This window comes from Prunus dulcis, unplaced genomic scaffold (genome assembly GCF_902201215.1).
Source record: "Prunus dulcis unplaced genomic scaffold, ALMONDv2, whole genome shotgun sequence".
NCBI lineage: Eukaryota > Viridiplantae > Streptophyta > Magnoliopsida > Rosales > Rosaceae > Prunus > Prunus dulcis.
The window spans coordinates 518-13,791 of NW_023010465.1; the positions used below are offsets into that span (position 1 = coordinate 518).

Genomic DNA, 13,274 nt, shown 5'->3' on the forward strand with positions numbered 1-13,274 from the left:
TTATTTCATTGTTATGGGTGGTTTTTTTTTTTTTTTTCTAGTTTTATTTGACAGGTGTTTTTTCTCAAAAAGTTTTTTTTAGAACTTTTACACGGCAACCTTCGGAAGAAAATTCATAGATTCGCATCTAAAGATAACAAATGAACTTGAAGACTGTATGTTACCATGTTAGCACTGATTATTTATATTTTCTGGTTTTTTTGTCAAGGGAATTAGGGAGCGGAAATCGAATGTAGCACCTCTTGTAGTATTAGAAAGAAAAATACTATTTTGAGATTTTTATGTTAATTATGATTTGATTATTTCAAGGTATATCTATTTCATCAAGATTGTTTTTAGGTTAAGCTAATGAGGTTTTTTAAAGTTGTATTGAAGCATCTTGATAATACGAAAGATAATCATACGATTAGCCAAAGAGAATCAAAGTCTAGAATTCACCAAAATTGAGAAAATTTCTAGTTTTTTGAATGATAATAGGAATAACAACCCTAAACAACTTAGCCAAAGTTTGTTTAAATACTACCTCAAGTTCCTAGAAACCCTAGGAATCCAAAAAGGAAATAAAAAGGAAAATGCAAAAAATTAGCTCAAAAACTAAACGACATCAAATGCCAAAAAAGATGGAAAAAAGTGATGAGTTTTAATTGTGACGTCGTTCTCTTTGAAACAACGGATCATAGGTCCGATTCTGAGTTCGAGGCTTAAACCTGCAGCTTCTCGATTTTCACCTTACGAGCGCAACGCTCCAACTTATCTTCAAATGCTTTTAGCATCAGTTCTACAGCATATATTCAATTGAAATTTTAATAGATTCTACATGAGCTTAAGTATGAAGGGGAGCCTAACAAAGTCTTTTATTTTATTTTATTTTATAGCAAATTTTATGCTGGACTTTCACATACAAATAGATAGCATCATCATATCTTGAAATGTACTATAATTGTCGGCAGGTTCCTTTTGATCTTTCTTAGGAATGATGCATCATATATACTCTTAAAAATCAGCTTCCCGGAAGATTTTGGGAACTTTTTTTTTTTTTTTTTTTTTAGTGTATCATTTTATCTTCTTTTTTTTTTTCTTTCATCCGCCCATTATTCCCTTGTTTTTTAGGAGAGTATTTTTACTCACCACTTTTATTCAAAGTATACAATTATCACTCTTCTAAACACTTGACACGTGTCTATAAGTATAACTATAGTTCTAAAAATACAAAACAAAGAGTTAACTATATGGTTATGCCAATGAACATGTGTCAAGTATTAGAAAGGATGATGAGAGTACACATTGAATTAAAATGATGAGCAAGAAATATTCCAATTTTTCAAATGATAGGCCATGCTCTTTGTTTCCCTATTAACCAAACCAAACCAGCGCACACTACAAGAAAGTTGTACTATATGTGGCATCAACTTCACAAATATCTTTTCTCTTTTCAAAAGTACTTTTATTAGAAGAGCATACACGTAATAAGAAGAACTGACTCAAACAGACAGTTTGAGACCGCAAGAGAGAAACACAAGCTGCTGAAAAAATCAGAGAGGACCAACACCAACAACATATACAAACTCGTCACCAAGCAACAACAAAACTATACCACAAATAAAACGCCCAAATAAATGGGCCCAACATAGAAAGTGAAAATGACACTAAAAACTCCAAGCCATAGGATGAGAGACACAGCCTGCAGCCAACAGAGTCGACGCCACCAACGACAACGAATGACAGAGAAACTAACAGAGCAACAGACAATAGTAGCCAAAACGAAAAAGCAAAGCCCTTTTATCCCTTCATAGCTTGAAATGTTCTAATGCGGAGTTCCCTTTTACCAGTTCTGAGAGGTAGTGCTTCAGATAATCTTTAACACTAGTTTCCCGATAGATTTGGGGATTTTCTTCAGATAACAACTCCTTGATTGGTCCATAAGCTTTTGGATTTTCTGCATGTGGTCTGAAAAAGGTTGGCACAGAAACTCTTGGGCCTACACTCTGCGAGATAACTCTGTGGTTAACACTAATAAACTTGTCATTTGAGATGAGCTGCACAAAAACAACACATAAGATTATTAAAACTTCATATATAAAATCTTTTTTATTATTTGGTATTGATAGATTTCATGTAATGAAAAATTTGGCTATCTAATTGTAATAATGAACTTGCCTGCAGAAGGTCTCCAACGTTGACGACAAGAGCTCCACGGATGGGGCGAACATCAATCCATTGATCCTCATACAAAACTTGGAGGCCACCCAATTGATCTTGTAAAAGTACGGTGATGAAGCAGCCATCAGTGTGCTTGCCGGTGCCCATAGTCAATTTTGTTTCAGGACATGGTGGATAGTAGTGACCCATAATAGAAAGTCCCTCAACAGAGTCCATGTACGCGTCCTTAAGTTGATTTGGCTTAAGCCCAAGAGCCTCGGAAAGCAACTCAAACAAAGTAAATCCCAAATCCTTCACTAGCTTTGAGTACTCATTCACTATATCTCTGCAACTCGAAGTCATCAAGTTCACTGATTAATTTCATTTACCAAATGATGAAAATAATGGTAAAACACTAAAAGGTGCAACAGATTTTAGTTTCTGTATAAAAGAGGATAAACTTCCTTGAAGTTATGCATTATAAGGAAATTATTTTTCTGAGGACATCCATTATCAGAACCCACCATGTGATGTTACCGATTCAACCTACTATACAATAAGTATATATTGTACCAAGTATAAAGTCCTCATTCATTCATGTTATAATATATGGTAGCACCATGTTACCATGTTTCCACCACACAGAAAATTTCTCTCCAACCCTAAATGCATGGTTAGACTAGAGTGCATTATAATATTACATAAATAAAAAATTTCTCTCCAACCCTAAATTGCATGGTTAGACGTGTATTATAATATTACATAAATAAAAATTTGCGCTGCATACCTGCACGCTGAGGGCAATTCGTCTGCTGGTTTGGTTGGATCAGGAGCCATATAGCACACAAACGAATCCCTCGAGTTTCCTTGTGAAGATTTGAAAAAGCGATTGTTGGACATATACTGCTCCTTGTTCCCAGAATCGTTTGAGTTTGAACCCAACTCTTTCTTAAGCTCATTCTCCTTCTCATGGAACTCACGTATCCCATCCACCATCCTCTCCAAAACTTCAACAGGAATTCCGTTTTGAACTTGAAAGAAACCCCAGTTCTCACATGCATCTCGAATTTTCTCGACAACTTCAGTTCGTAAAACTGAGTTGCTATTGATGCTCTTAAGATCAATGGTTGGGATACTGAGGGCACCACTTCCCAGCCTCTCATCTGCTCTTGTTACGGCCACCATTTTTTTTATTTTTTGGTTTTGGATCAAAAAATGTACGTGATTAACAAATAGACAAGCTAATTAGAAAGTACAAGCAGAAGAGGAGGGGTATAAGGAGATATTACTAAGGCAGTTTGTAGGAGGAGGAGGAGTTAGTGCTTTGGCCTATAATGTGTAGCAACATATTTATAGGCTGCATGCACAGGAATTCCAAACCAAAGTTTGAATTCAATGCCTGTAATGACACACATGTATTTTTAATTTTTTACAACTCATGCCCTACGACCAGGATTCTCCTTTCTTTTGAACCTCGCTTCTTTTATTCCTCATATAACGGTCATTCAATTTGGTCAGCGATGACAACTTAACCATATCAATTTTGAAAAGTTCCCATATCAAGCATGATATTTTTTTCGTATTGTTTAGAATAATTTAGTGTACCCGTATAGGTTTATATATATAATGTGTATAGGTAAGGTAAGTTACCTAATTTACCTAGATTGTGTATAGGTGGGGTAAGTTTGAAAAAAAATATGAAGACAAAGACCCACCCATCCTACGAATTTCGCAAGTTCCATAATATACGTAGAGGCATATGCACCTTAAAAACATGTATTTAAATAAAATTCTGACAAATAATCACGTAGTTAAATTTGCCTATGCACCAATGAGTATATCCCAAAACACCTAATTTTGATTAAAGATACAAATTTGACTGAAATTATTATTTTAAAAAAATTAACAGTAATGAGCATTCATTGGCAAATCTGTTTTAAAAAAAAGGTCAGCACAACAAATTAGACAATAAAAACGTAATTCAACCTAGAAAGCACGTCATTGGACCAAAGCTTATTTAGTCCCTATTTCGAATAGTAATTTGGTTGAAGTTCTAGAAAGCAAGGGTTAATCAACTCATAATTCAGAAAGGAACTGCCTACCCCAGTAGTATCTGGTACAATAATATATAATATTTGATATAAAGGAAGATTCTAGTGCTCAGTCATGCCTTGAAGATCAACGGTTGGGATACTTAATTGGGCACCAGTTCCCTCTCCCTCTCATCTGCTCGTATTGTGGCCAACAAATTTTTTTTATTTTTTATCAAACAACGTACGTGATTAACAAGTAGAGCTATATATAGATGTCCACAAGTTATTATTATGCGGATGCCATTGTAAATAGAGAAGAAATAAAAGAAGTGTATTAAAAAATACATGGTATTCGCACGATAATAACATCCAAACATCCGTATAGGAGAATTTTTGTATATATATAATATAGGCTGCACAAGAATTCCAAAATGAAAAAAAATAAATAAATAAATAAAAGATAAAAAGGACATAGATCTCTTCCTGTGCAGCCAAAAATAATTTTATTTTATCACGAAAAAGACTGGCTGCATATAATAACAATATATAGCCGAACCTATTTACTATCCAATTGTTCATACTTCAGGCAGGAATTTGATTGAAGATCTAGAAAGCAACACTTATAATCAATTCATATTCAGAAAGTGATTGTTCTGTAGTATCTGTTGAATAATATAAGTTACATTCTCATATTAGAAAATTAACTAAATAAAATATAACATAAAATGAATGATTCTATTACTAATATAACCGAGGTCTTTTATAATAATATCGGTGTTACTAATAGTGGGTTGTTGACCATCTCTCTGAAATTTAACAATACCGGTCTAATACTGTATTATATATGTATTTGAAGAATTATTGGTTATAATAATAATAATATCGACCAAACAAAACCAACAACCAAATATCAATACTAGGTATACTTGGTACCAACAATCTTTTCCCTGCTAATTTATTTTCAATCAATCTTATAAATTTATTCACTTATAACATGTCGCAATTGCAATTTCAGCTAGTGAACAGAAACCTTGACCATCCAATTAGAAGGTGCCAGCATCAGTTTGCTATATGTTCTAAAGTCAAAACGTTTTCTCCCATCCGACAGCAAATTTCTACTTCCAGAAAAGTAAAGTAATTTATTACTTTGTGACCAAGAAAATTTTGTTACTACGTGCCACTACTCAAACTTTATGATTCTTCCTTCAAATTTAATATACAAGCTTAATTGGACTATAAGAAAAATTACATACGCTTAGTTATTATTGTCGGAGATGAATTTTCTTTAAATGGACTTTCAAATAAGATCCCAGAAAATTATTTCCGAGTTATTCTTTTAGTATGCTGTTAGCCTCTTGGAACGTTCTATTTGTGCGTGCAGTGTGAACAACTTCTTCTTTTTGTTAGGTGGAGAAAATCAGGTGCAAAATGAATGGTAAAGCTAATGGGGTCTAGTCGAGTGGAAAAGAGCCTGATCTTGTAGGCTAGATTTTCAGATTTAAACCCTATGACATTTTAGTTAAGTGTGCGTGTTGTATGTGAGAAACCTCATCTTCTTTAGTTTAGACTATCACCCAAAGAAAACATATTAATGGGTGGAGAAATTCAGGAGCAAAATGAACGGTAAAGCTAATGGGTTCTTGCCGAGTGAAAAAGAGTCTGATCTTGTAGACCAGAGGTCTTAGGTTTGAACTCCATGACATTTTAATTATGTGTGTGTGTGATTCGATGTGTGAGTTTTATGCATATTACATATACATTTTTTTTGTCTTCTTATTGTTAAGGCAACCCAATTTTATATTTCTGCCCATGCATTTTTTCTTCATTTATACATGTGTTCTTCATTTTGACCTTTTGTTTAGGTAATTATATCTATATTATGTGTATTACAAATTGGTGTGTATGTTTTTATGGTTTTTTTTTTTTTTTTTAGCCATTAAAATAGTCTTAAAGCAAGGATTATATAGAGCAAAATAGTCATGGAAATATAAATAGAAGAGAGGACCAAGTCCAACGGACAAACTCGCCACCAAAATCTAACCACAAATAAGAGGCCTAAACAAATGGGCCCCTCATAGAAAACAAAACCAGCAGCCAGAGGCACAACCAGCAGCCAACAGAGTTGACGGCAGCAACGACCACGATGACAGAGAACAGAGTAAAGAGTAACAAATAATTCAATGCACCTGCGACAACGCCAAGCCCTTTTATCCCTTCATAGCTTAAAACTGATGTCATCACACGCTACAAGAAAGTTGTACTATTTATCTTCTTTGTTTCCAAAAGTACTTTTATTAGAAGAGCATACACGTCATAACAATAATTGACTCTCAGACAGACAATTTGAGACCACAAATAGGACGACCAAACAAATGGGCTTAACATAAAAAGCAAAAGGACACTGAAAAATAAAAAAACCTAGCCATAGGAGAGGACCAGAGGCACAGCCTGCAGCCAACAGAGCCACGATGACAGAGAAATTAACAACGGTACCTAGAACCAAAAGCAAAGCGCTTTTATTATCCCTCATAGCTTGAAATTATCTAATGCGGAGTTCCCCTTTACCAGTTCTGAGAGATAGTGCTTCAGATAATCTTTAACATTAGTTTCCCGATAGATTGGGGGATTTTCTGCTGATAACAACTCCTTGATTGGTCCATAAGCTTTTGGATTTTCTGCATGTGGTCTAAAAAAGGTTGGCACAGAAACTCTTGGGCCTACACTCTGCGCGATAACTCTGTGATTAACACTAATAAACTTGTCATTTGAGATGAGCTGCACAAAAACAACACATAATAAGTTTATTTAAACTTCATATATATAATCTTTTTTATTATTTGGTATTGATAGATTTCATGCAACGAAAAATTTGGCTATCTAATTGTAATAATGAACTTGCCTGCAGAAGGTCTCCAACGTTGACGACAAGAGCTCCACGGATGGGGCGAACATCAATCCATTGATCCTCATACAAAACTTGGAGGCCACCCACTTGATCTTGTAAAAGTACGGTGATGAAGCAGCCATCAGTGTGCTTGCCGGTGCCCATAGTCAATTTTGTTTCAGGACATGGTGGATAGTAGTGACCCATAATAGAAAGCCCTTCAACAGAGTCCATGTATGCGTCCTTAAGTTGGTTTGGCTTAAGCCCAAGAGCCTCAGAAAGCAACTCAAACAAAGTAAATCCCAAATCCTTCACTAGCTTTGAGTACTCATTCACTATATCTCTGCAACTCGAAGTCATCAAGTTCACTCATCAATTTCATTTACCGAATGATGAAAGTAATGGTAAAACACTAAAAGGTGCAAATTATAAACTAACCATGCAGGGAAGTCATGTACAGATTTTAGTTTATGTATAAAAGAGGATCAACTTCCATGAACTTATGTATTATAAGGAAATTATTTTTCACAAGACATGTATTATCTTGCATGTTAGAGATTGGGTAGACTATGTAAATCAGAACCACGGATTACATATCCATCTCTAAATAATATGGGATGCCAAACGTAAATTTTTTGACGTGCAAATGCAAAACCCGTGTTATGATGTTACCATGTTACCACCACAAAGAAAATTTCTCCAACCCTAAATGCATGGTTAGACTAGAGTGTATTATAATATTACATATATAAAAATTTATTTAATATGTAGTGCCATGCATACCTGCACACTGAGGGTAATTCGTCTGCTGGTTTGGTTGGATCAGGAGCCATATAGCACACAAACGAATCCCTCGAGTTTCCCTGTGAAGATTTGAAAAAGCGATTGTTGGACATATACTGCTCCTTGTTCCCAGAATCCGTTGAGTTTGAACACAATTGTTTCTTAAGCTCATTCTCCTTCTCATGGAACTCACGTATCCCATCCACCATCCTCTCCAAAACTTCAACAGGAATTCCGTTTTGAACTTGAAAGAAACCCCAGTTCTCACATGCATCTCGAATTTTCTCGACAACTTCAGTTCGTAAAACTGAGTTGCTATCGATGCTCTTAAGATCAATGGTTGGGATACTGAGGGCACCACTTCCCAGCCTCTCATCTGCTCTTGTTACGGCCACCATTTTTTATTTTCTTTTTGGTTGTGGATCAAAAAATGTACGTGATTAACAAATGGACTCTGAAGTATAAAACTGTAAAAGCCCTTGGCTAATTAGAAAGTAGAAGCAGAAGAGGAGTACGAGGAGATATATAAGAGGATGATGGGGAACAAAGCTCAAGGAAGTTTGTAGGAGGAGGAGCTAATTAGTGCTTTTGTCCAACAATGCACAGCAGTATTTATAGGCTCCGCAGGAATTCCCAAGAAGATAAGTCATTCATCCCAAAGTTTGAATTTTCAATGCGGAATGATGGAACATGTATTATAAATTGTTTTACAAGTCATGCCTTTGAAATCCCTTACATTTTAGCTAATCTTTAATCCCTAATAATGGGCATTCAGTTTGATCAGCGATGACAACATTTTCAATTTGTTTTTTTGTTTGATCAGTTTTCTGACCCCAAAAATACAATAGCAACAAAGCAATATATTTTCCGTAATTGTTTAGACTAGTTTAATTTGTCTACCCACAGGTTTGACAAATTTAGACATAACATTATTTGATCATCTGGTTTTAGTCAACGAAAAAACAAAGAATGAGAAAGAAAAAAACGTAAGTGCGTCACGCGCCCACGCTCATTTACTTCAATTATTTATACTTTAATTTAGTCCCTATGTAGAATAGTAAATTGGTTGAAGATCTAGAACGCAAGGGTTAATCAATTCATAATTCAGAAAATAACTGCTTAAGTAGTGTCGGGTATATAATATTTAATAAACATGAAGATTCTTGTGCTCAGCCCTTGCGTGAAACATCCACCATAACGTGAAATTGCTTCAGGAAAACTCATGTCATACGCGTAGGAATGTAACGATCCCCAAAACATATGAATGCACAAGCATAAGGTAATAGCCAGAGAACAAACACAAAAGCGGTCTAGCTTAGTTTAAAAGAGTTTTTATTTGCATACCAGTAATTTTATGTTCGAACTCTCATGAAAACACACATAAAAACATACCCAAACTCTCAAGACACCAGAAAGTTTCTCATTCAGCATGTCGACTCATAACAACAACGGCAAGCCAACGCGTATAAGCAGAATGTTGACTCTTCTTGTTTAGGACAATTAACATTTTACCATTTATGTCTTGATAAGATGAGCAAGAATTCTGCTGCTTTCCTTTTCTGTGAAATTTCATGAAAAAGAACCTATCGTGTGCGGACCAAACCCTTCCCATGGAAGAGTCCTTTCTTTTGGCGTCCCCGTAAGGATTTTTGGGAGATTTCCCCATCCTTGTCTTAGGACCACCTTCCAAACCTCTACAAATTCCCGATTTTAATAAAATATTATCAGATATCAGTCCCGATCTCTTGGACCACAGGAGTCCAAGAGATTGTGGTCACCTACCGTTGGATATTAATCCAATGGTTCAAAAAAGTTTTTAAAAAGGAGTGCAAGAGTGAGTGAACCGTTGAATTTACATCCAACGGTGAGTGACCATAAATCTCTTGAACCCCTGTAATCCAAAGGATCAGGACTGTATCAGATATATAACACTTCCATTTCACCTTAAATTATCATTCCCCTCAATTACATTCAATTAAATTATAAAATTTAAATCAACCAATCAAAATAATCTCAATTCAACATGACAGAACTAAATAAATATTTTACTCTATTTACTATATTATAATCATACATGGTTATATTATTTTATATTATACATTATTTAAAAATAAATATATTATTTATCGGGCTGGGTTCGAAAATGGAGATAACAATATCATCCCCGCCCCGTCCCTGATCGAGGACAGGAATCCCCATACCTACTTCCAATTTTTCCTTGAAATCTTCTCTGGTGGCTTAATAATGGTAAGAAGAATGTCCTAAAAATAGAGGAATTTGAAATGTCAGCCAAGATGATCATCACGAATTACGGCACCAATACCACGTTTTCAAGAAGAAGATTGGACAACCCCTTAAACACTCCAAGCATAAAAAAAAAAAATAAAATAGCCCTGTCCAAATAAAACCCTTTCTGATTGAGGACAAAATGAAAGAGCAGACTTCTGCAAATTTTTTATTTTTTATTTTTACTTGAGACCAAAAATGCAATTGACCAGACCACAATCTGCCCTAGTAGCATCAATTCAATAAGGAAGAGATAAGGAGAAAGAGTAGGGTTCCCATGTTGATACCCTTGTTCCCATGTTGAATATATACCAGCAATATAGCATGTCATCGAACAATAATAGAATACGATGCACGTATTCGAAGAATTATTGTGGTCGACCAAACAAAACCAGCAACCAAATATCAATACCTGCCACCAAGAAATCTTTTCTCCTGTAATTTATTTTCAAACAATCTTATAAAATTATTCACTTATAACATGCGGCAATTGGAATTTCAGCTAGTGATGACCAGGAACTTTGACCATTCAATTAGAAGGTGCCTGCAGCCAATTTGCCACTACTCAAACTTTATGACTTTTCCTTCAAATTAAATGCACAAGCTTAGATATTGGATTATAAGAAAAACTGACCATAGGTTATTGTCAGAGATGAATTTTCTCTTTCAAATAAGTTCCACGAAAATTATTTCCCATGTATTCTTTTGGTCTATCGTTAGTCTCTTGGACCGTTCTATTGTGCGTGCAGCCTGCCCACAGATTCTTTTTATTAGGCAGAGAAAATAGCAATTAATTTTTAATCATATTAGTTGCATAACTTTTTTTTTTTTTTTTAAAGATGATATATTCTAAATTACTCTAATGTACATGGAGAGATCAAATTCAGGTGCAAGAGAGTGTACACACTACCTTAACCAATTGACCTAACTCACATCTGTTGTTGGTTGCATAACGTTATTGTTTTATCAATTTAAAATGAAATGCTTATAGTTAAAATAAAAGGTCATTATGACTTGTATTTCAACCTGCAAATCATATATTTTTTAGGGTTAATCATTTTATTAGTTCCTGAATTTTGACCCGATTTGCATTTGAGTACCTCAATTTTCAAAATGGTTCCCGTGGTCCTTTAACTTTAGTTTTGTTTGGACAAATGGTTATGCCTTAAATTTTGTTAACCTTTTCTGTTAAATGCAGGGGCAAAATGGTTTTTTTATATTAAAACCAAAAAAATAAATAAAAATTTATATCTTTAAAATAACAATAAAAGAAAATCAAATAAAAAACCAAAAAAATAAATAAAGTTTGTGGGGAGTAGAAATTGGGATAGACGAGGAGAGAGAGAGAGAGAGAGTTTAATTTTAATTTTTTTAGTTTTTTAAAACTTTTTATTCATTTTTTAATCAATTTTGGTACAAAAATACCATTTTGCCCCTACACTTAACAGAAAGTTAACAAAATTGACGGCAAGACCATTTGTCTTAACGAAATTAAAGTTAAAGGGCCACGGGAACCATTTTGAAAATTGAGGTACTCAAATGCAAATCGAGTCTAAATTCAAGGACTAATAAAACGATTAACTCTATTTTTTACTTTTGAGCTTTTAGAAGATTGTAATGGTATTAGTACTTGCCAAATCCTGGGGGTGGAGGTGGTGGGGAGTGGGGATGGGATTAACTAACATATAGGCCTTATTTGGTGGACCTGAGTGGATTGATTAGGATTAGACTTAAGAGTATTGGATTGGGCTGGACTCTTATGAGTTGTTTGGTACGCCACTAAAGCGCGAATAGAACTCTTTTTTAACCTCACTGTCCTGCTCATGGAATCCGCGTATGCCATCGATCATCTAATCCAAAATATCAACAGGAACTCCATGATTCACCACCTGAAAGAAACCCCATTTCTCACTTGCATGTCGAACTTTCTCTACGACACGGGCACGTGAAACTGCGTCGTTTTGGATGCCTCTGAGATCAATGATTGGAACACTGAACTGGACATCATCACCACAGTATTAAATATCGATATTATCGGCGATATTTCGCCGATAATATCGTTTTTTTGAATGGGCGATATTTTAGCCCATATCCATTTAATTATCGTCAATATATCGATATTTTCGTCGATATTATCGCGATAATATCGGAGGCGATAATTTCCTACTAATTCGTGCTTTATTTGGGCAATATATCGCGATATTATCGATAATATCGATAATATCGCGATTGAAACTAAAATACATTAAATTTGTTTAGAAATGGTGCTTTTGCCAACAAGGGGATTCGAACCAGTCTCAGCCACATCCAACTATTGGGCCTTAACCAACAGGCTGCGAATCAATTTGTTAACAATGTTACGACGTGTAATATTTATATGATCTAAAACGTTTTGCAAGCTAATATTATATAGGATATATTTCCATTTAGAAAAAAAAAAAAAATCCCTAATATTATTTTATTATGTTTAATTTAGGCATATGTTTAATGTTACGACTTGTAATATTTATATGGCCTTAAAAATTTATGCAAGTTAATATTATCTAGGATAAATTTCTATTTATTAAAAAAAAAAATCCCTAATGATAAATTTAGGCATATGTTTAATTTTATTTATTATTTTATTATGGAGGTTTTTTTCTTTTTTTGTGGTTATATATTACGGAGTTGTATTATTATTCACTATTGAGTTTTAATATTGTTCATTATATGTGATACTAAGTTTTAACTTTAATAGGAATTCTTTCTATGTGGTAGTAAGTTACTCATATATATATATATATATATATTTGGTCAAGCTCATATATCTTATCATATGCAATATATTGTAGTAAATTAATATAACTAAAAAATTGTGGTGTGTTTAATTTTCTTTCACTAATTACTATATATTTTCTAAAGACACGGTGTTTGTCAGGTCGCTACATAATCAACTTAAATCACTCTAACCCACCATGCCATGCATTTTATTCCAGTTTTTTGTGATAAAATAATAGACAATTGACTAAATAAACATCCTCTAAAGTTTCAATAAAAATTTCCAAGTTTTTCTCACAATTTCCTTGATTTTTATTCAATTTTTATCGATATCGATATTTTTCCATCGATATATCCGTGTTTTTGGACCACCGATATTTCCGAAACTCTCG

The 13,274-nt window shown here is 34.2% G+C and overlaps 2 protein-coding genes across 2 annotated transcripts; both read right to left on the bottom strand.

Moving 5' to 3' along the window:
• Window positions 1-1,694: 1,694 nt before the first annotated feature.
• Window positions 1,695-3,324, bottom strand: LOC117613653 (1-aminocyclopropane-1-carboxylate oxidase homolog 1-like). The gene is made up of 3 exons (XM_034342245.1): window positions 2,933-3,324; window positions 2,158-2,491; window positions 1,695-2,036 (listed from the first exon to the last, which is right to left on the bottom strand). Exons 1-3 carry the CDS (start codon window positions 3,322-3,324, stop codon window positions 1,788-1,790), a joined length of 975 nt encoding a protein of 324 aa, XP_034198136.1. The 3' UTR covers window positions 1,695-1,787.
• Window positions 3,325-6,509: 3,185 nt separating this feature from the next.
• On the bottom strand, window positions 6,510-8,237 carry LOC117613652 (1-aminocyclopropane-1-carboxylate oxidase homolog 1-like). Its single transcript, XM_034342244.1, has 3 exons — window positions 7,846-8,237; window positions 7,072-7,405; window positions 6,510-6,947 (listed from the first exon to the last, which is right to left on the bottom strand). The coding sequence occupies exons 1-3, from the start codon at window positions 8,235-8,237 to the stop codon at window positions 6,699-6,701; spliced, it is 975 nt and encodes a 324-aa protein (XP_034198135.1). The 3' UTR covers window positions 6,510-6,698.
• Window positions 8,238-13,274: the final 5,037 nt, after the last annotated feature.

Coding starts and splice junctions, on each gene's coding strand:
- LOC117613652 (XM_034342244.1), bottom strand. CDS start 8,237: ATGGTGGCCGTAACAAGAGCAGATGAGAGGCTGGGAAGTGGTGCCCTC. Junction 7,406..7,845: donor GCAGACGAATTACCCTCAGT/GTGCAGGTATGC, acceptor GATGACTTCGAG/TTGCAGAGATATAGTGAATG. Junction 6,948..7,071: donor ACGTTGGAGACCTTCTGCAG/GCAAGTTCATTA, acceptor GTTTTTGTGCAG/CTCATCTCAAATGACAAGTT.
- LOC117613653 (XM_034342245.1), bottom strand. CDS start 3,324: ATGGTGGCCGTAACAAGAGCAGATGAGAGGCTGGGAAGTGGTGCCCTC. Junction 2,492..2,932: donor GCAGACGAATTGCCCTCAGC/GTGCAGGTATGC, acceptor GATGACTTCGAG/TTGCAGAGATATAGTGAATG. Junction 2,037..2,157: donor ACGTTGGAGACCTTCTGCAG/GCAAGTTCATTA, acceptor GTTTTTGTGCAG/CTCATCTCAAATGACAAGTT.